Consider the following 21,593-nt stretch of genomic DNA (forward strand, 5'->3'; position numbering starts at 1 on the left):
TCGATACCCTCCATATGGAGAGACTTTCCTCCAAATTTCATACATTTTCCACAACTCTGTCTGGGTGCAACACTTTCAATTTCCACCTAGCCAAAGATCCATGATAGCTCCCCTACTTCTATGAAAGTGACCAACAAGAACAAACAAGGAACCCATCGTTCTCGAAGAGGTGAGGATATTCATGGAGTTTCATTCAAAGCTCAGCTCATATTTTTTTATATTCACAATTTGTCACAACCAATCACCTTTCATTTTACCAAGATTTAATAATGAAAGCTGAGCTCTGATTGGTTGCTATGGGCAACAAGGACAGTCTGTTAGATCAGCTTCACACAGCATATTTATATACGCATTTGCGCGCCATAGTTGCACAATGCTCATTGCGTTTTTGTATGCGTGTACATATTTTACCAGATTTTTGCGCACTCATGCCCTGCGTATTTGCACAAATAAAAAAAGGACACAAGCATGCTCCTATTGATTTCAATGGGCAGCTAACTTTAATTAGTTTAATATGTGCTAATTTCATCCGGCAAAAATAGAAGATGCTGCATATTTTTTTGCACAAATAAAATGTTTGCACAAAATTCACTCAAGTGGACAAACCAATTTAAATCAATGGGCTCTATTCACTGCATATTACGCAAGCATAGTATTACACGACGCAAGTAATACACGACGCAAATACACCCGTGTGATTAACCCCTTACACCCCATTTACACTTAAAGATAATCACTCAAAAGTCACTCAAACAATAGTTTGGGTGACAGTTTTGAGCGATCATCTTTGCATACTATATAGTAGCTAAGTAGCTACTATACAGCTATGCAGGCAGAGAGGGACACAGCTGCATCCACTAATAGAACAATACAGCTGCTTTGCATAAGCAAACAGATATATTTTTCTCAGTGCTGACTGCTAGTGTCCCCGCTGTGAATTCACAGCAGGACACAGGCACAGAGAATCTTATCAGCGCAGCCGGCTGATAACAGCGGATCTCTAAATTCTAGCAAGCTAGAATTCAGCGATCAGCGGCTTGTGCATAAAAAACTGCATGATATTAGTTCATTTAGACAGAACAAGAGTTGCTCAAAAGACGGCTTTGAGCGATTCTCGTTGTGTCTAAATGGGCCTTCAGACAGTTTTGACAAATGAGGCACAGTGTCGTCTGCAGGACTTTCTCACGACTAAGGCTGCGCTTTGACAGCGATGCATGTTCTATTTTTGGGCGTTTTAGCCCTGCGTCCCCCATTGAAATGAATGGGCAGCGGTTTCAGCACTGCTGAAAACGCGGCAACACTTGGTGCCGCATTTTTGGCAGCGTTAACCGCTCACCGATTTTCGGGGGGAGTGCTTGCAATAGAAGCCCTACCCCGAAAATCAGTCCCAGCTAGGCTAGATAGAGAAAAAAAGAAAGTAATACTCACCTGGCCGCTGCAGTCCGGGTCGCGGCCGCTGGTCTCTGCCGCTGATCCGGGCTTCCCCTGCACTCCCAAGTCTATTGCCGTAGGCCAGGTTTGAGAACCCCGCCTCCAGCAATAGAGTGCTGTGATTGGTTGTCGGCGCTGGCTCAATGCCCAATCACAGCCCTTCATTGACTGTCTCAGCCAATCAGAGCTTGCCGGCTCTGAGTATTCTATGGAAGAGTGTGTTTTTCTGGTACACACTTAGGCCCCCCTCACACAGGCACTTTTTATCGCTATAAGCAGTACAACTCTCCGATTGTTTTCAATGGGACGGCTCACACAAACAGCGCTTGAGAACCAATCAGAGCAATCTCTTGCTGGAAGAGGGGTTTTGAATCCCCGTTACTAGCAGGAGATGCTCTGCCAGCACTGACAACTGCACGGAAGCCTGCGGGAACGCCGGAGAACAGCGGGAGGGACCCGGATGGCGCCTGCTAGATGAGTATTGCTTTTTTCTCTTTTCAGCTTCCATGGCTGCATTTTCAGCTGTGTGCAAAACGCAGCCAAAATGCTGGCATAATACATACTAACGCTGCCGACACTGCAGTAAACGCAGCGTTTTTGCAAAGGCCTGTGTGAGGAAGGCATTATTGTGTAACCGATTCATTCGTGGGATGTCAGCAGCAATTTCCGGTAAAGGTTCAAGGTCGCATTGTACCCAACAAAACAACAATTTGGTGGCTAGCAAACAAACTAGAAACTCCAAGAACTTTGTTAGATGCACATAGGGGTGCCAACCGAAGATGTCAGTGGCACAATCCAGGATTTGAGGGCATGTTTGCTCCATTTCCTGCAAAAGTCTCTTTACGATTATTACACAAAACTGGTAAGTCCTTGGCAACATGTCAGAGAGTTAATAAGCAAACAAAGTTGAAACCCTATCACATCATGGTTGTTGAGGAATTGCAACCACTTGATATGGTGAAGCCTAGTGAAGTACAGGGAGTTGTTCCAGCGAAATTTAGGCCCACATCAGTAACTGTTGGACATCATGTGGATCCAACTGTGTGGTCACATGAACAGCCAAAACAAGGATTGGGGCTACAACTATCTTGCATTAAATCTACAAAAGCCACTGTAAAAATCAGCACATGGTTTGCATTGCCCGACACTGCATCATCAGCACCTTTCTCAATGACACCATTAACACCAAACCCTACCTGACAATATTCACAGAACTGGTGAACCAGCTGGACAATGAGGAGCTGCAAAACTGTTGATTGCAGCAAGTCATGGGCACTTGTGACACGTCCAACCAGCAGACGTTCATTCATCCTTTGAAGACAGGATCATCCCGAAGAGTTGGTGGCCACCGAGATGACAGGACCTTACAACTGCAGACGTTTTCCTGTGGGGCCACTTAAAGAGTAAAGTATTTCCCAATAAATACTGCTCCCTGACGTACTGAATAGCATTAGACTTAAACTGTCACAATCAATATGGGCATGTTGCAGCGTCATGGAGCAAAAGGTTCAGAGTGCTTGGAGGATAGTGGTGGCCACTTTTAAGATATTCTGTGACAATCTGAGCTCACCAAGAACCAAAGTAGGCATCAGTATTCACTCTCATGAGATTTCATTCTCCCAGACACAAATACTGCAAAATTACTGGGTGGCACTTCAAACAAAGCATTCTGTACAATCTGAACAAAACATTCCTTGACTGCTAAAGAATAAACTACATTTTGAAATTTTGAATTAACACTGAAGGAGTTCACCTTGTTCAGGTCTTGGTCAAATAATAATCTTGTCACCTCAAAACTGTAAGAAATGTTAAATACATTTGTGTCGAGAGTATTAGGCCCAATGTCGACGGGCGGATTTTAAATATAAAATCTGTGTGAGTCTCCCGTGTGGAAGATCCGCACCTCTTGCCATCCATAGAGATGCATTAGTATCCACACAGCAAGTAAAAGCATGCGGATGTAATTTTTTGGGGGGTGTGTGGATCGCACGCGCAAGAAGAAATCGCAGCATGCTTCATTTTCCTGCAGGGATGGCTTCCATGAAAGTCAACGGAAGCCGTCCCAGCCGCGGCACACCCGTGGAGGTGCCGAGGATCCGCGGAACAGCAGGAGACTCAAAAACAAAAAAAAGCACTGTGGATGCGGCTGGGCACATTGCCCAGCGCTCCCAGACGTATCTGTCGTGCTGAAGTAAAAAGATCTGCCCGGCTAAGAGGAGACCCGCACTGGATCCGGAGAGGTAAGAAACTGACTTCTTTTGTCCATATCCGTGGGCACAGGATTCAGCAGTGGAATCCATGTGTGCAAAAGGACATGAGGCCGTATAGAACTCATTCCTCAGGTGGGAAAGCAGGAGTCAACAGAACTAGGTAATTCGTCTTGGTTAGTACCAGCATGAGACTGGCCGAATTACAACAGGAGCAGATACATACAGCTTAAAAAGGCTGTTGACCCATGCAAGTACTTGGCCTTTCATCAAACATGTCTACCAATAAATCAATAAAAAAAAATACAACACCTAAACAATACAGGGTGTAGTAAAAAAGACTGATCCAGGACCATGTCTCAATACTGGTGTCCTAAATTGAAATACCGTAGGGACAAAAGCTTTCTTGTGCAAACTTTAAGATGAAGTCAAAGTTCAAATGGTGACTGAGAGCCCGTGTACATACGGCCAGTCACAGAGTACTGAGCAAGAAGTCGTTCAATTGTTGCTAGCTGTTAAATTTCTGCTAACTGAAGTGACTGCTGAGTGGCTTCCTGCTCAGTGTAAACAGGAGCTGCTCGATATTTGAGTGAATGCCTGTTTACAGTGAATGGAGGCAGGTGGGCCAGATCGATCTCCGACTCACCTTGCCCCCATTCAATTGAACTGGTATGGCTGTTGGGCGCTAATATCTGACGCAACTTCCTCCAGCAAGCTGCTGGTTAAGACTGACTAATTAAACATCAGTCTTAATAAAATTCCCCTGAGTGCTTCATTTTTTTCTATTATCTGCCACCCACAGCAAGTGGAACCGCGCACAAGTTATCCCATCACATTATCCTTCTAACCAAGCAACCTTAGGGGAAAATGCTGTATCTAAGCAGTCTCAGAGTTCCATCCTGCAACTTCCCAGCTAAAGTGGTAATGATTGATTTACCCTAGGGAAAATCCTGAAAATACCATTGTCACATATTATAGGAATTTATTACTGCATATTGCAATCACTGTCAAAAATCATATACCTGAGGGTGTCCTCAAAAGGAATGGATTTTATACAGTCACAAATACTGATACGGCTGTTATGTCCACACTGCTATCTCCTAATGTACTATTCTGTTAGATGATTGTAAAGCAGACAGACATTCACATCTATATTATTGATCCCAATGGAGGAAAGGTACCGTGTGCACAAGTGGGCTTTAAAAACAAGAAATAATGGAGTATTAGTGTGGTAAAACGCTGCATATATAACGCAGCATATTACCGCTGTGTGAGCCGGCGTATCGCATGTATGGCAGCGATTTTGCACCGTCCATGGCAGCGTAAGTGAGATGCGCTGCCATGCAGTCCTCCTGGTTTACTTTTTTTTTTAATTTTCCATTCTGTTGCTTAGCGACATTGCATATAAACGCCGAACATATGCAATGTAATTTAGTATGTACAGTGTTTTATACACACCTATAGAGAACAATATGGCTTATACACCGTAAAAAAGAACATGCTGCGTTCTTTGTAATTCGTTTATTATACACAATGAAAAAATGCCAGTGTGAGTGGGGCAGCGGAAATCAATATATTATGCGAAACATATATGCTTGTGTGAATGAGCCCTTACTTCTTAGTAGTTGTCACAATTTAAAATTAAATATCTGGCTATTTAATAGTGTATTAATGAGTATTGGTTATTCATACATTGAAATGTTTGGATGTTCATTTAAGCCAGAACTAAAGTAGGAATAAAACCTATGTAGCAAAAAATGCTAGCAATAACAGAGGTCTCTAAAAAGTCATGCCAGTGCTGTGTTTTAGTCTGGGCTCACAGTCAGTATGCAAGGGCATCGTGTACTGGATGTGCCGCTCATCACAACATACTATCTTGGTGCGTATGCTCACATAATACACGCCAACTAGGATGGGCTGCAATTTTTCTTGAACATGTAATATGCACAAGTTGTGTGAGCGGCAACATGGCTGCCTATGGCAGATTGAATAGCGTATTACTACGCTGTACCAACGTGTTTGTGAGTGCCAGTCCTTATAATGCAGAAGCTAAGCTGTGACACCAGACAAGGCACATCGATGCAATGTCTGGCAAAAAACACCAAACGGGCTGCCAAAATGGTATTTGCCCCTTTATTCTAAGGCCCCAATACAAAGCAATTATGTATAAAGACTAGAGATGAGCGAGTATACTCGCTAAGGCACTACTCGCTCAAGTAATGTGCCTTAGCCGAGTATCTCCCCGCTCTTCCCTAAAGATTCGGGGGCCGGCAGGGAGCGGGGAAGAGCGGGGAGGAACAGAGGGGAGGTCTCTCCCCCACCCCCACCCCCACCCCCCCCCCCGCCGTAACTAACCTGTCAGCTGCGGCAGCCCCCGAATCTTTAGTGACGAGTGGGGAGATACTCGGCAAAGGCACATTACTCGAGCGAGTAGTGCCTTAGCGAGTATACTTGCTCATCTCTAATAAAGACATAAATATTTAACCCAACGCTGACTGCAAAGTTGTAACTTCAGTAGATGCTGAACCTCTAACTGATTTGTTTAACCAGTCTCTTCGTACAGGTGATGTTCCTGACAATTGGCGAATGGCCAATGTTCTAACCATCCATAAAAAGGGTGGTAGAGAAGAGGTTGGGAACTACGTTGGCTATGTAGGTGTAGGGCCACGGATCCACACAGGGACTTAGCCCTATTCAATGGGCAAATCCGCAAGCAGAATTACCTGCACTGTAGATTCTGCACTGTAATAACACTGAATCCACATCAAGAAGTAACTTGTCACTTTTCTTCTTTTTTTTAAAATCTGCATGTGGACACAGATTCTGCATTAAATTGTGCAGCAAAAATCCGCTGTGTGAACATACCATTAAAAGTGTAATTCACACCAGAAACCAGCTCCTTCTGCAGTCACTGCCGTGCAAGGACTGGCTGGAAAACACAACAGATGCAGAGCAGTAGGTCCAGCGTAGGGTAAAAACTCTTTGTTCGCCTGCACACGGGCGGAAATCCTGCGGCGGGATTTCCCGCGGGATTTCTGCCGCTCAAAGCCTGCATAGGAGTGCATTACAATACGCAGTCCTATGCAGACGGCCGCGGTTTGGCCGTGAGAAATGTCGCACGGCAAACAAACAGCAGCATGTCCTATTTTTGTGCGGGGCTCGCACATGAAAGAGCCGGGGCCGCCGGGCGCGGGTGAGTACGCGCTCGTCTCTGCGGGTGCTCTGGTCGGGTCCCGCGGCGAGAATTCTCGCCGCCGGATCCGACCCGCTCGTCTGCAGGCGGCCTTTCTCTTTATTGATAAATCCAGACACACACGGAGGAACAAGAAGCATGTGCCGTCCTACATGTTTTAGGCAAGCATGTTATTCTTAATCATAGACTTAATGGAACTAAACCAGCGTCCGAACCAAACAAACCACCAGAATTAAAAGCAGATATGTATAAAATGTAGGAAACATTATGAGACATCCTGAAGTCGATGCAAAAACAGTAAAACTACTCAGCTGTGACCCTTTGGCAATTAGTAGAATTTTGCATTATGCTACTTACTTCCCAGTAATAGACATCACTGTTGAATACTCCTCCCAGTAGTTTTCCAATTTTTAACACCAAAAAAAATTGTAACCTGGTCTCACATGTCCATAATAGACAAAAATACACCAACACCAGATTATGTTCCAGATTCTACAGGCACAGATTATATCAAGCAAGTCTGCACACAGAGGAAAGGGAGAGGGGGAGAGGTGTTCTCACGACCAACTGCTAGCGACACCTGAGAAATGGAGGTACAAGATCCCGTAGGTGGTGAAGGGACAGAAAAATCAGCCAAGTGAAAGCCGAAATGGCAAACAATTGGGGCAAACATATAATTCCTGTTCTAGAAACAGAGGGCAAAATAAAAGACTGCACACCGTTATTGTCCGTAAGGTCGCGCAAGCAGTCAGTTTGTCATGGGAGAAAACATAATTCTTCGGTGTTTAAAGAGTCTGTCACCTACTTTTAGCTCTATAAAATAAGCTTGTGGGCTGAAAGTAGATGTCCTGCTGAGTCCCGACATGTGAGGGCTCATTCACACGGGCATATGCATAAAATGCTATGCTTATTATGCAGCATTTGACAGTCATGTGAGCCGGCGGTGAGCCACTTGCAGCGATAGCCGGCTTACGATCATGTGCAGTGTGACTACTTTCTTTTAAGATGCCTTGCTCTGTCTCTTAGCGCTGTTGCATATTACATTTTTTAAAATATAAATATAAAAAATATAAACGTTTTTTATGACGTTTTAGCGGCCGTTTAGTGTGACTGTTCTCAGTGAGAGAAACCAAGTAATCTTGTAGATCTGATACCTTTTAATGGCGAACAAAGTTGTTGCAGCGAGCTTTCAGGGATATCTCGCCTTCTTCGTCAGGTTAATGAATGAAACTAGTTTGGATGGCACATAATTATAACATACAGATGCAGAGTGGAGGGGAATACAGTACTTTTGATCTAAATAAATGTTCACACACAGAAATTTGAGACAGCACCACCTATTGGATGGAAACATTCTTACAACCAATTTCTGAATTCTTATGAGAAAAACAAAAAATGATTGGGAAGAGGACACCCGTCTTGACCTCCTTCAGATCTTTCATATTTCCCACTTATGCAAGAAACCTGAGCTGAGGTTCATTCACTCTTGATGGTGTCTGTTGAGGTAATATTGCTATCTTCTTATGTGTGCATTAGTGATAAGAGACATCATATGGGAGCCGGCGCTGGGGAGCAGGAGCCAGCTAACGGATCTCCGCAGTGAGCCTATCTGACAGATAGGGTCACTGCGGAGAATCACAGCAACTTCGCCGTGGCGAATCCGCCTGCGGCCGCTAATCCCGGGATTGCCCAGCCATGTGAACGAGATTTCTCAGAAATCTCGTCCACATGGTACAGCGAATCCATCGCGGCAAAGGCAGCAGAAGCCGGCGCTGCGGATTCGCCGGCCGCGGCATGTCCTTTTTATTTTTTATTCCGCTGCAGCTGCGCTCTTCTCTATGGGAACGCAGGCTGCAGCAGAAAAGCAAGCGGCCAGGCCGCTTCAAAAAACAGTGGCTAGGTGTCGCGGGTTTTGAAGCAGCGCTTTTCCCGGCGGAAATCTTGCGGTTTTTCGCTGCGGCCAAAGTGCGAGATTTCCGCCGGGAGTGTGAGAACCTAGCATTAGTGTTTGTCTCTCTGCTCAGACTGTCGTCTTTTTTCAAGTCTTAATTTCTGTGCGTGAACATTTATTTAGATTAAGAGGAGTGTCCCCCTCCCCTCCGCATCTGTATGTTATAATTATGTGCCATCCAAACTAGTTTCATTCAATAGCCTGACGGAGAGGGTGAGATATTCCCGAAAGCTTGGTGTAACATCATGCATTTTTGTTAGCCATTAAAGGTATCATATCTACAAGATTACGCCTGTGTGTGAGCAACCTTTAAGTGGACGACACTATCATTACACAGTATATGGCAGTGATGGCGAACCTTTTAGAGACCGAGTGCCCAAACTGCAACTCAAAACCCACTTATTTATTGTGAAGTGCCAACATGTCAGGGGGCGGGGCTTATCACAACGTATGATTTTTACCTCCGTCGTTCTTAAAAGGACAAGGCTGTTTCAAAATAGACAAGGTGCAGATTTTGACTTCTTTTGGATGCGGAATTGCTGTGGAATTTGCCCCGGAAATTTCCGCTGAGGACATTCTACAGCATTTCCACTTCGTGTAAACATATCCCAGCAGTGATATTGACTCCCCCCCAGAGCGGCCCCAGCAGTAAGGGTGACCCCCCGAGAGCAGCCCCAGCGCTAATAGTAACCCCCCCCCAGAGCGGCTTTGGTGGTTATAGTGACCCCGCACAGCGGCCGCAGCGGTAATAGTGACACCGCACCGTGGCCCCAGTCGTAATAGTGACATCCCACAGTGGCCCCCCAGTAGTAATAGTGACACGACACAGTGGTCTCAGTAGTAATAGTGACATCCCACAGTGGCCCCAGTAGTAATAGTGACATCCCACATCAGCCCAGTAGTAATAATGACATCTCACAGCAGCCCTCAGCGGTAATAGTGACATCCCACAGTGGCCCCCAGTAGTAATAGCGACATCCTAAAGTGGCCCCTGTAGCAATAGCGCCCCCCTCCCCTCTGAGACCCAAATCCCCCCCCCCCCCCCCCCCTCTGCTTGGTGCTGTTTCTGCCACTGATCTCACTGATCCCAGGAGCACATTGTGACGTGCTGCCGGACACCTCCTCCCCTCCCCTGCTCTTGAGGAACCAAGTAGGAGATGTCAGAGGAGGGGGGAGGAGGATCCCAGCTGCACACTGACATCACAGTGTGCGCCAGAATCAGCGCTTCTAGCAGCGCTGCTGAGTGAATACCAGCAGGGGAGCTGTGGCACCCCTGCCAGTATTTACTAATGTGGTGAGCGGCCGACGGCAGCGAGTGCCAGCTGGGAAGGCTCTGAGTGCCGCCTCTGGCACGCGTGCCATAGGTTCGCCACCACTGGTATATGGAATACACCTTTTGCAAGTCTGAGGCCACTTTCACACAGCAGTACTTTGCACCAATATTTGTAAGTCTACACCAGGAGTGGGTTCAAAACATGTAGGAGAAGCAAATATCTCCATTATATTTGCTCAATGTAAGTTGAATTTCCAGTTTGGACTTACAAATACTGACCAAAGCATTGCCGTGTGAAGGTGACTATTGGTCAGCCTTAGCTTCTCTACGAACAATATAAAGTCAGGTACACAGCTATATTATGGCTCAGTGTGTGAACTCTTATGTTTATTGCTGAGGACTGGACTCCATCCTATGGAATCAGAAAAATCATTCCCAAAGCGAGCTGATCTGACAGGACAGGATCCAATCCTCTAAGTATACATATCTTGCACAGAGCCATAATAGGGCCATGTGCACGCAGTCTAAGAGCTTCTACCCACTAGCGTTTTTAACGCTGAGATATCGCAGCGTTTTTTTCAATGGAACTTTCCAATGTTAAAATCGCATCACACAAAAAAATTGCAAAAGCATAAACTTGCAATTTTTGTGCGATGCTATTTTAACATTAGAAAGTCCCATTGAAAAAAAAATGCAGCAATATCTCAGCGTTAAAAAAAATGCTAGTGGGTAGTAGCCCTAAGGTCCATTTGGGAAAAGCCAACGTCCGTGTCTCCAATCTTGTCAACTAAAGTCAACTAATGGAAATATAATACACTGATTTTCCAAAAATATCAAGCGCCTAAAAGTTGTCGCAATCGAATGAAACTTTCTTTGTGGGATTATAATGTTGATATAAGTGATTAATAAAATATTAAATACAAAGTTTGAAGACAATTGATAAATATTTAAAGGTGCCCCCAAATTAATTGAGTCTGGAAAGGAGATCATCAAGAAGGTGTGCGGGGAGACACATAGGAGGTGAGTAGGGAAACTTATAAGGCCATCCAGGTATTCTTGTACCTTGAAGCCACTGGAAGTGGTGGGTGTCCACCAAGGGAAGGCTGTTTGACACCCGGGTGACGCTCCCTGTTTGTGATTGGCTGCAGGGCTGGCTGCACTTCCTCGGGCCAGCCGTGCTGCTGCCACCACCCCCAGCCCCCCCCCCCACACACACACACACACACACACACACACATGCCCCTGCTCCTGCCCCCACTCTCACTGTAGCCGGCAGCACCCTGGCAGCGGCCTTGTCCTCGCTACAGCAAGCTTGCTCAGCCGGTCGTGCTGCTGCCCCCCCCCCCCCCCCCCCCGTCAGTGTAGCCGCTATATTGGCAGCTGCGCTGTCACTGTGGGCGACAGTGGCCTCCCATGTTCCCTTACCAGATCCTGGAGGCATGTCATTGCGTACTTGCTGAGTGCTCACACGTGGTATGTTGGTAAACCTGGTGAAACCCAGCCTTGTAGCTAGAAAACAGCAGATGGGCAGGGAAAGCAGTGTCCCATGAATAATTGGGATCCATTTCTTGCCAGGCACAGCAGCTTCTCTAAGCATGTGCTCCGAATCTACTAAACCACGCCCCATAAGGGACAGGCTGCTGGAATCAGCATGGCTGTCACTACTTTATGCTGCCATTTGTGAGTACAGCATAAAGTACCTGAAATGTTCCTTCAACACAGCATTGAAAGACTTGAAATTGCTGACCTCTGTTTAGGTAAATTAGGCCGCCTGCAGACGGCCGGGTCGGATCCTGCTGCGAGAATTCTCGCAGCGGGATGCGGACCTGCGCCCCTGCACAGCCCTGCGGCTTACCTGCTCCCTGCATTTCCTCTCTGCGCTGTGTACGGGCTGCTGCCCAGCCAGCGCATGCACAGAGAGGAGTCGGCCCGTCACCACTGACATGCCGCGATTTGTTTTCCGCGTGTGTTTTCTCGCGGACGAATCATGGCCATCTGCCTAGGATTGCATTATTTAATGCAATCCTAAGCAGGCGGGCACGGGCGGAAATTCTGCAGGAAATCCCGCCACTGAATTTCCGCCCGTGTGCAGGGGGCCTTAATGTCCTTATTTTTCATCCTGGTACTAGGGTTAGTGTCAAAAAACTCAGAAACACTCAAAGCAACAAACAGCTTCTTCTTCAAGCTTTGACTGCAGCACTTGCAACAAATGTTTGGCTTTATACATTACAAGATTCTGTAGTGATTCAAGGTTCATCTTTGGAGCAAAGGCATCTGGTGCAGTAAACCGTGATTTTATGTACAGATGTACCACAAACAGGTTGAACTCATAAAAGCAGGTTGGTTTTGAACTGTTAGGTAAAACGGAGCTCAAAACAAGCATATCTGTATAAAGCACCTGGATGACATATCTATGAAGCCTCGAGTGCAAGTTTCTGTCCAAAAATGAGCAGCGAGAGATGCAATAGCCAGTGGCGTACATAGTGCTCACAGGCCCCATAGCAAAACTCTGAACTTGGCCCCCCAAATAACAGGTGCCAGTTCTACACAGTGATAAAACACTCATTGTAAAAAAAAAAATCTAGCTCCTAGAAGTCATTGGAACGGAATGAAACCTTCTACGTGTAATTGTAATATTGACAGCACACATTAACCCATGTATTACAATCGACTATACTATTTAGTTAGTATAGGTGATTGTACAGTAAAAGTAAAGTCAACTAATGGAAATATAATACACTGATTTTCCAAAAATATCAAGCGCCTAAAAGTTGTCGCAATCGAATAAAACTTTCTATGTGGGGTTGTAATGTTGATATAAATGATTACAATATCAGAGCAACAGGATAATTAATTGCAGAAAACTGAACACTTAAAGGGAGGTTCTACTGTAGTACCCTGTTTGGCCACCTCGAGCTTGGACACAAGATGTGATACGAGTGGGCATGAAGGCTCTAGTACCCTGTTGTACTGCCTCTAGCTTGGATACAAGATGTGATACGGGCGGGCGTGGCGGCTCTAGTACCCTGCTGTACTGCCTCTAGCTTGGATACAAGATGTGATACAGGCAGGCATGGAGGCTCTAGTACCCTGTTGTACCGCCTCTAGCTATGATACAAGGTATGATACAGGCGGGCATGGAGACTCTAGTACCCTGTTGTACTGTCTCTAGCTTGGATACAAGATGTGATACGGGCGGGCGTGGCGGCTCTAGTACCCTGCTGTACTGCCTCTAGCTTGGATACAAGATGTGATAAGGGCAGCCATGGAGGTTCTAGCACCCTGTTGTACTGCCTCTAGCTTGGATACAAGATGTGATACTGGTGGGCATGGAGGCTCTAGTACCCTGTTGTACTGCCTCTAGCTTGGATACAAGATGTGATACTGGTGGGCATGGAGGCTCTAGTACCCTCTTGTACTGCCTCTAGCTTGGATACAAGATGTGATATGGGAGGGCATGAAGGCTCTAGTACCCTGTTGTACTGCCTCTAGCTTGGATACAAGATGTGATAAGGACAGCCATGGAGGTTCTAGCACCCTGTTGTACTGCCTCTAGCTTGGATACAAGATGTGATACTGGTGGGCATGGAGGCTCTAGTACCCTGTTGTACTGCCTCTAGCTTGGATACAAGATGTGATATGGGAGGGCATGAAGGCTCTAGTACCCTGTTGTACTGCCTCTAGCTTGGATACAAGATGTGATAAGGACAGCCATGGAGGTTCTAGCACCCTGTTGTACTGCCTCTAGCTTGGATACAAGATGTGATACTGGTGGGCATGGAGGCTCTAGTACCCTGTTGTACTGCCTCTAGCTTGGATACAAGATGTGATATGGGAGGGCATGGGGGCTCTAGTACGCTATTGTACAGCCTCTAGCTTGGATACAAGATGCAATACTGGTGGGCATGGAGGCTCTAGTACCCTGTTGAACTGCCTCTAGCTTGGATACAAGATGTGATACGGACAGGCATGGAGACTCTAGTACCCTGTTGTACCCCCTTAGCTTGGCTACAAGATATGATACAGGCAGGCATGGAGGCTCTAGTACCCTACTGTACCACCTCTAGCTTGGATACAAGATGTGATACGGGCAGGCATAGAGGCTCTAGTACCCTGTTGTACCGCCTCTAGCTTGGATACAAGACGGGATGTGGGCTGGCATGGAGGCATACAGGTTCCATATGTTAACCTACAGCATATCAGTCCATATTTGCTGTAACTGAGCCTCTAGAACAAGCAAACATGTAGGCTTCCTAGATTGCATCCCAGATGGTCCCATATATGTTCTATTGGTAATAGATTTGGAGACCGGGCAGCCTTGGAAGTGTGACATTGTTGGGGAGACATTCCTGTGACATCCTTGCTGTGTGCGGCTAAGCATTATCCTGCTGGAAAATACCTCTTGGAAGCCATCATGAGAGGAATACATGTGGCTGCAGGATGTCCTGAACATATCACTGAGCTGTCATTGTCCCTCATACCACTACTAGGGGTGACCGACTGTTGTATGCATTGGCCACCAGAACATCACACCAGCAGTGGGGCCAGTGTGCTGCTCCACTGCAAAGATAGGATTAGGGCGCTCACCCCAAGGTCTCCAGACATGAACACGGCTGTCATCTGTGCCCAAACTAAACCTGGATTCATTACTGGAGAAAATCCGGTTCCAGACCGTAGCAGTCCAGTTTTGTCCTTCACAACACCACTGTAAATGGAGGTAATGATGGGTGAGTGTCAAAATCAGTACATGTAATGGCCGATGTGGGACCAAATATCCTTCAGCCAAGCCCCTGAAAATGGTTCTAACAGACACAGGGTGTAACAATGGTACCAACTGTCTCTAGATGGCGGACAACGAAACAGTTGGAGATGTTCGTGCTTGTCGGACGATCAGACTTTCCTCTTTCCTGGAGGTCTGTCAAGGGTGTCCTGAGCTCGGTCACCGTGTGCGTGCCCCCATGCATCCACTGGTCCCAACAACTACTAACAGTCTGGTCAGAACAGCCCAGGTGACGGGCAATTTGTTGATACGACCATATTACTTTATTTAATAGTAGGCTGACACTTCCTGTTCAGTAGTCATCCCATTATCATCACTGGCAAGATTACAATGAAGGCTGATTTCTACATAGAGGATCGCACATACAGGATCACACTATTCCCAATAGGTGATGGTCACAATTCACCTCCTTTTCCTTGTATAGGTCACAGCACATGCCTAGAACACACTTCCATAGAAGTCAATGAGTTCCATCCTGTCCATTGAGCCTATGCATGAGGATGCAGTAAAGCATAGTTCTAATACTGTTAAATACAGCTCATACAACTAGTAAAAAATAAAAAAAATATATTTTTTATTTATATGCAAGATACATTACCTATAAGTATCAATGCTGGTTCATAGACCTAGGCAAAATTATTCCAAGCCTGATTTACTATAAGAACAACTACACATAAAAAGGGAAAAAATGCAACATGTAACCCCAGAGATTTCAAGTTTATGACTACTGAAATGTCCTGATCAGCAATAGTCCCAGTGGTTGGACCACTACCTATCACACACTGATGGCCTACTTATCTATATTGCAATGTCAGCAATCATATTCAGTGTCCTATTCCCTTCCTTTCCACAGTGTTTTTCGCTGAGCATAAAAAGCAGTTATAGCTATTTCACTCGGGAGATAAGAGCTTATCTAGAGGAAACCAATATATGTGGACCAATTGAAATCCTACAGTCCTCATAGTCATTAGATTTTCCATGAAGCTCGTCAAAAGCGTGCTATGCAAAAAAAACGACATCATATGAAAGTATGGATCAAGACCGACCACAGTTGAAACCCTTTAAACAATCAGTTGAAGCCCCAGCTGCCCCCATAAACCAGGAATGATACCTAGAAAGTAGCGATATAACTATCTTGTCATGTGTAAGCACATCTCAGTAATTCTCGCAGTTCATCTTGTACCCAGGTTAATACTAGTAGAATCCAGGTTTTTTATATGCAAAGATACACTTTATTTCCAGTTAACATGCAGCAGCTGATAAATGACTCAAACATCCTATTTCTCTAATGTGAGCGATAAGCGAAAGCAAAAATATGTGTTTCGGGCAAAATTATTCATGTGTAGAGCTGTGAAAAATACATAGCCCTTGATCTTCCTTTTATGTCTGTCACCAGAAAATGATTGCGGATTTCTAATGGGACTCTATTACCCCCCCTTAAACCTACAGCACACATACTGCCCCAGTTCCCACAATAGGGGGGATTTTACAAGGCTGCAGTCTGTGGGATTAGCAGGGTCCCTATTGTTTCGGGAAGCGTCTGGTCCGTGTAGCTGAAGAGTCAGCGAGATCACTCGTTGCAGACAACATTAACCTTTTGTCTTCCCTTTGCTTGTAACGACGCGTCTGTGGCAGAGATTGAGGGGGAACAGGATAATGAAGTGTCATGGTGGCTGAGAACATAACAGATAGTTTCTGGTAATGTAGGAATTGGACTGCTTGTAAACCCATTATTACACAAAGCTTGGCTAATTCAGTTGTGGTGAGCATTCAAGATTTCTAGGAAAACTGCCCTCTGTCTTCTCAAGCTGCAGCTCGCTACAAAGCTGCCCCCCGTCAGCTCCGGAGGTCTCGCTTATTACAATCCCTAGCTGGGGCACTAAGTACATCTTATAAGAAGAGCTACTAATGTCAGTCCCAAGTATGTCTGTCCGTATTCCAGATGATCAGAGTAGACATACAGTAATGAGACTTCATACAGCTGGGATAGAGAAATTACTGTAAATCACTTCACAAGCCAATTTAGACTATTTAGTAGTGAGGCAACTACCCAGTTAGGTGCCAACAGCACATTTCCAGATGCATTGGCTTCCTGGCTGCGGAGTTTTGTCCAAGCTTGGCTTCGAGAGAACAATGGATTGTATTTCACAGGAGAGCACCACATTTTCCTCCAGTTTAATGTCCCTTTAACAGCCACAGCAGCGCTCCTCCAGCCTTCTCCTATTAAGCACTTCCAATCATGATGCAGCCCTATCATATAGCTCCCTTATTGCCTGCCAGCACATTATTTCCCCACCATCACTCTGCCTGATCATCTTCTCCACTATTCACCTGTACTTCTGCTTCCTTCTAATCAGTCTTTTGTCTCCCTCTTCCGACCCCCTTGTGCCTGTATAAACAAGTTAATAGGGGCTGCACAACATTGTGTAGGGTGACTGGAATTCCCTGTAATCTCCCACATTAATCTCATGACAATGAAACAAGTCTGATCCTCACACAAGACTAGCTAGAAGGAATTTAGACACAATGCAAAAACTTAACCAACAAGAAAGAAAATTCATAAGCAGTACATATGGACAGCTCAATGCATTAATCCCACTTCATACAGATTATCCTAAAGAGTTAATTGCAGGAATAGATGAGAACAGTATTCTAGTGACCAGTGTCTATCTACAACACAGCTCAACACTAATTAATAGAAGTCATGGCAGATGCCATTCAATCCACGCATCTCTTCTTGTTGCCATCCACGTTACCAAACTGTCGAATGCGCCTTGTGGCCTCGATGTCACTTGATGCTTTTCGCTTGTAACAACTCATTGCAAGAAGCGTCATCATACACTGCACACCACAGCAGCTGCCTCTGTAATCAGCACAACGCCAAAAGCCACAATTCAACAGAATCCCCAAATGGAAATGCCATTCTATTAATGATTTACCCATATTCCTGCGCCTTTATTGTAGTCGCACATTGACAGAGGGGAATGCTTAGTGCATTTATGGATCACTGATCAATACGGCCATCTGCACCGTGGTGCAGTCTGCACACTTGTCACAATGGCCAGACAATGGAACTTTTGGACAGTCATGAGAACAATGCTGAAAGGGGAGCAGCAGTTATAAAGTAGCATTGTAAAGAAAAGCAACTTTAGAAAGTGAGATTAATCAGCAGAAAAAAGTGACAATTGACTATCTCATCCTGGAACCAGCCGTCCAGAGGTGACTACTGCTCATCTCAAGACCTTCTAATAAAAGAAGCTCAATCCATATAGATGCTGACAACCCACTGGCGTAACTATAGAGGATGCAGGGGGTGCGGTTGCACTCGGGCCCAGAAGCCTTAGGGGGCCCATAAGACCTCTCTTCCCATATAGGGAGCCCAGTACTATGAATAAAGCATTATAGAAGGGGGCCCTGTTACAGGTTTTACATTGGGGCCCAGGAGTTACAACCCATACAGTCTCTATAGCCTCCATCCCCTCCAGTTTTCTGACAATCCACCACAACTACTTACCAAATTAATGTTACTGTACATTATTCATTTAGAAACTACCTTTTGGGTGGTAAATCTTACAAACTGCATAGTTACATGCCACCCAGGACCGTAACCACAGGGGGTGCCGAGGTAGCAGTTGCTGGAAGCCTTAGGGGCCCCAAAGGCCCCTCCATCCTAAGAAAGTACCAGTATTATAAAGGGCACAAGGATGGTTGAGGGGTCATGTTACAGATTTTACATTGGAGCCCCTACATTTAGTCTCTGCCTAATCTTTTAAGATTCTATTAACCCTTTCCAATCCAATTTGTATCCTGGTTTTCCTAGGGGGCTTACTCTTTTTCTGCATTTATACAAATGCTGCTATATGCTGGCTAAAGCCAGTACTGCATGAAGTGACACATTGGATAGGCTCCGACAGCAGAGAGGCTGGCAATATACAGTAAGAGAACCCCGACAGATGTCTTCCAACATCAAAGCTGTACAGCCTTAAATCATAATGTCTTCAGACGTCAGACAGTGGATTGGAAAGGGTTAATGCCCTCATCTGCTGGTGTTGCATTGATGGGCTTCTTAAGAGACCAAACGATGCAGAGGAAAGTTGTGGAAGGGCCCCCATGCTGACCTTTTGCATCCGGGCCCCTAAACCTTTAGCTACTCCTCCGATCAACCAATTTAGAATTCAGTTCACACAAAGGTAGAAGACTACAAAAAGGGCCCTATGTAGACCCCATTACTTGTAAGCAGGTATAAGAGGGACTAGAGGGCACACACCTTACAAGTAAATAGCTTGCCACTTGTGCCCCTCCGTAAGCCCTTTCAGCCATTCACCAGATCTCAAGGTGGTCACTTTCCACATTTCTCTGCAGTCATGATTCCTTTATCACATTCTAACAAGTGTAAGATACAGTGCCCATGTTTTCTGCCCCCAAACTAGCAGTTCAAGATGCCTCTGAATGGGGGCAATTATGTCCTCTAGTTAACCTGTGAACCTCTCTTGGCAACAGGTTCCGATATAATATATATTCACACCCCTATATAACTGCCCTTTGCCACTCACCCCATATCCCTTATTCCTGCTTCCCGTCTAACCGCTGGTTGTATATATGGTTTGTCTCTCTCTCTATATATTTATTATATCAGTCGCTCTCCACAACTCCTGACAGGTAACCACAGATATCCTCTCTCAATATGTTACTGTCCCTCATGATACCCCCTTCTCAGAATATTTGCACATCTCACAAAAACCTCCTTTGTGTGTCCCCACAGATCTTAGTGCTGGAATTTTATCTTGTGTCAGCAAAACACAAGTTATATAAATTATTAACATGTTAGCAGTTAATTAATCAACATTTTGAAGCCTTTCCATCAGTAAATCAAACTTTACAGGTCATCCAAATGAGATTTCCAGTACCTACGTGCAGCACAATACCCCTCCTCTATCCGCTTTGAAAAAAAACACATCAAAGGGAGGTATGCTAAACCGTAAATAGCAAGGAGGAAAGGGATTATGGAAATAAAGGTGTGGAGGAGGGGAGGGCGTTTTTTGGAAAAAAAGGAAATGTGAAGAAGAGAATTAGACAAGTGGAGAGGAGAGACTGGATGTGGGGGTAGTGGGTACAGGGCTATGGTATATGCTGAAATGCAATAGAGACAAAGTTAATACAGCACACATCTAGGGAGACAAGAAGAGATTCCAGAGGAGAGCAGAAGGCAATGGAGATTGGGGGGCAGCATATATAAAATAAGCAAAAAGGTGAAACAGCACTATAAAGTAGCAATTTATATAGAATTATGGATAGACAGAGGGTGACAGACAAATGAACTGACACTGAACAACTACCAACAGGTGTGACTGACACAAGGACCACCAGTTAAAGAGGTCTGAGCTGACAAGGTGCTGGAAAGTGGCAGAGGGGTATAAATAGCCAAGCAGAAATGATGCAGGGTTGGTAAGCCAGCTCCTGGCCACATACACCTCTGTGCAAAGGGGAACAGGCAGGTGTATGTATATGTGTGGATGGATGGATAGATAGATAGATAGATAGATAGATAGATAGATAGATAGATAGATAGATAGATAGATAGATAGATAGATAGATAGATAGATAGATAGATAGATAGATAGATAGATAGATAGATAGATCGATCTTCTACGAGGGTGAACAATCTATTTTTACATAAACAGAGATAAGAGGTTCCCCAATCTGTGAACATGGCTGTGATTATGTGAGATGTGGCAGGAACTATCTGGTGGTACTGGTGCCAGGAAGGGGTCTTCTGGATCTGCCCCTCTGGATCACCCATACCAGTCATTCTGCCCTAGATGTAACACAATGACCAGAACCAAACTTCTATAGGTCAGTGCGGATCTCCTGGACATCAGATACAAGCCATGGCTACTGCCACCCTAACTTGTGGGCTTTAGTAGCTAAGAGGGATCCACTCCACTGGCTGGGGGCACTCAGGTGACAGGAGGTAAACCTGTGCCTTCAGGAGGGGACAAGACATAATGGTAGGGGACAAGAAGCCGCAGGCGGCCAATAAAGGTGCTAGAGCAGATGGGACAAGTAACTGCAGGATGCATGTAGAAGGGAATTCTAGCCAAGGAGGTAAACAAGAAGTGACGAGACTGCAGGGAAGGAGAGCTCAAGACTCCTTGCAAGGAAATGGGGAAGAGGGGTAAGGTGCAAGTAGCTAAGAAGTGACCGGGGGAAAGGGGGGTGAAGAGGAGGAGAAGAAGAAGTGAAAGGGGAAGGAGGGAGTGGAGGAGGAGGGAGGAACAGCAGCAGGAGCAACCAGTGACTGACCTGTGGGAGTCTCAGTCTCCAGGGGGAAGCACAGGGGGGCGACCAGGAGCAGCAGTGCCAGCTGGGGGTACCTTCTGCACTTCTCCATCTTCCCGTGCAGTGTGCTGTCCTGCCCCCTGCGGTCCGACCTGTAGGCTCCCCCTCTCACAACATCCTCCTCTCCCCCCTCGTCATTCCTGCTCCGGCTCGGGAAAGTTGCAGAGTGGAGCGGAGAGTCGGAGCAGCTCCGAGTAGCAGCGCTGACGTCATGGGCTCCAAGTAAGCGGCAGCACTGCCTCCTGCTGGACGAACGAGGCACGTGGAGCAAGGGCGACATCTGCTGGTGACACTGGAGCACACAACAACTGCTCCGTCCTGGACTCTGACAATGCGCTCCTGATTGCGTGGGGAACTACAGGTCCCAGGCTCCATAGTTATATGCTGTGGAGACATAAGCGGCTTAACAAGCAGTTGGG

General features: G+C 45.8%; 1 protein-coding gene across 2 annotated transcripts in view; it reads right to left on the minus strand.

Moving 5' to 3' along the window:
- The window catches only part of LOC136572615 (receptor-type tyrosine-protein phosphatase U-like), a 130,534-nt gene extending 109,191 nt beyond the window's left edge, over nt 1-21,343 (minus strand). For both annotated transcript variants that reach the window (XM_066573357.1, XM_066573348.1), the window contains exon 1: nt 21,139-21,343. In XM_066573357.1, coding sequence (XP_066429454.1) covers nt 21,139-21,226 — 88 coding nt within the window. In that variant the 5' untranslated portion in view covers nt 21,227-21,343. The remainder of the gene's footprint in view (nt 1-21,138) is intronic.
- Between the last annotated feature and the right edge of the window lie 250 nt (nt 21,344-21,593).

This window comes from Eleutherodactylus coqui, chromosome 1, assembly GCF_035609145.1.
Source record: "Eleutherodactylus coqui strain aEleCoq1 chromosome 1, aEleCoq1.hap1, whole genome shotgun sequence".
NCBI classification, from domain to species: domain Eukaryota; kingdom Metazoa; phylum Chordata; class Amphibia; order Anura; family Eleutherodactylidae; genus Eleutherodactylus; species Eleutherodactylus coqui.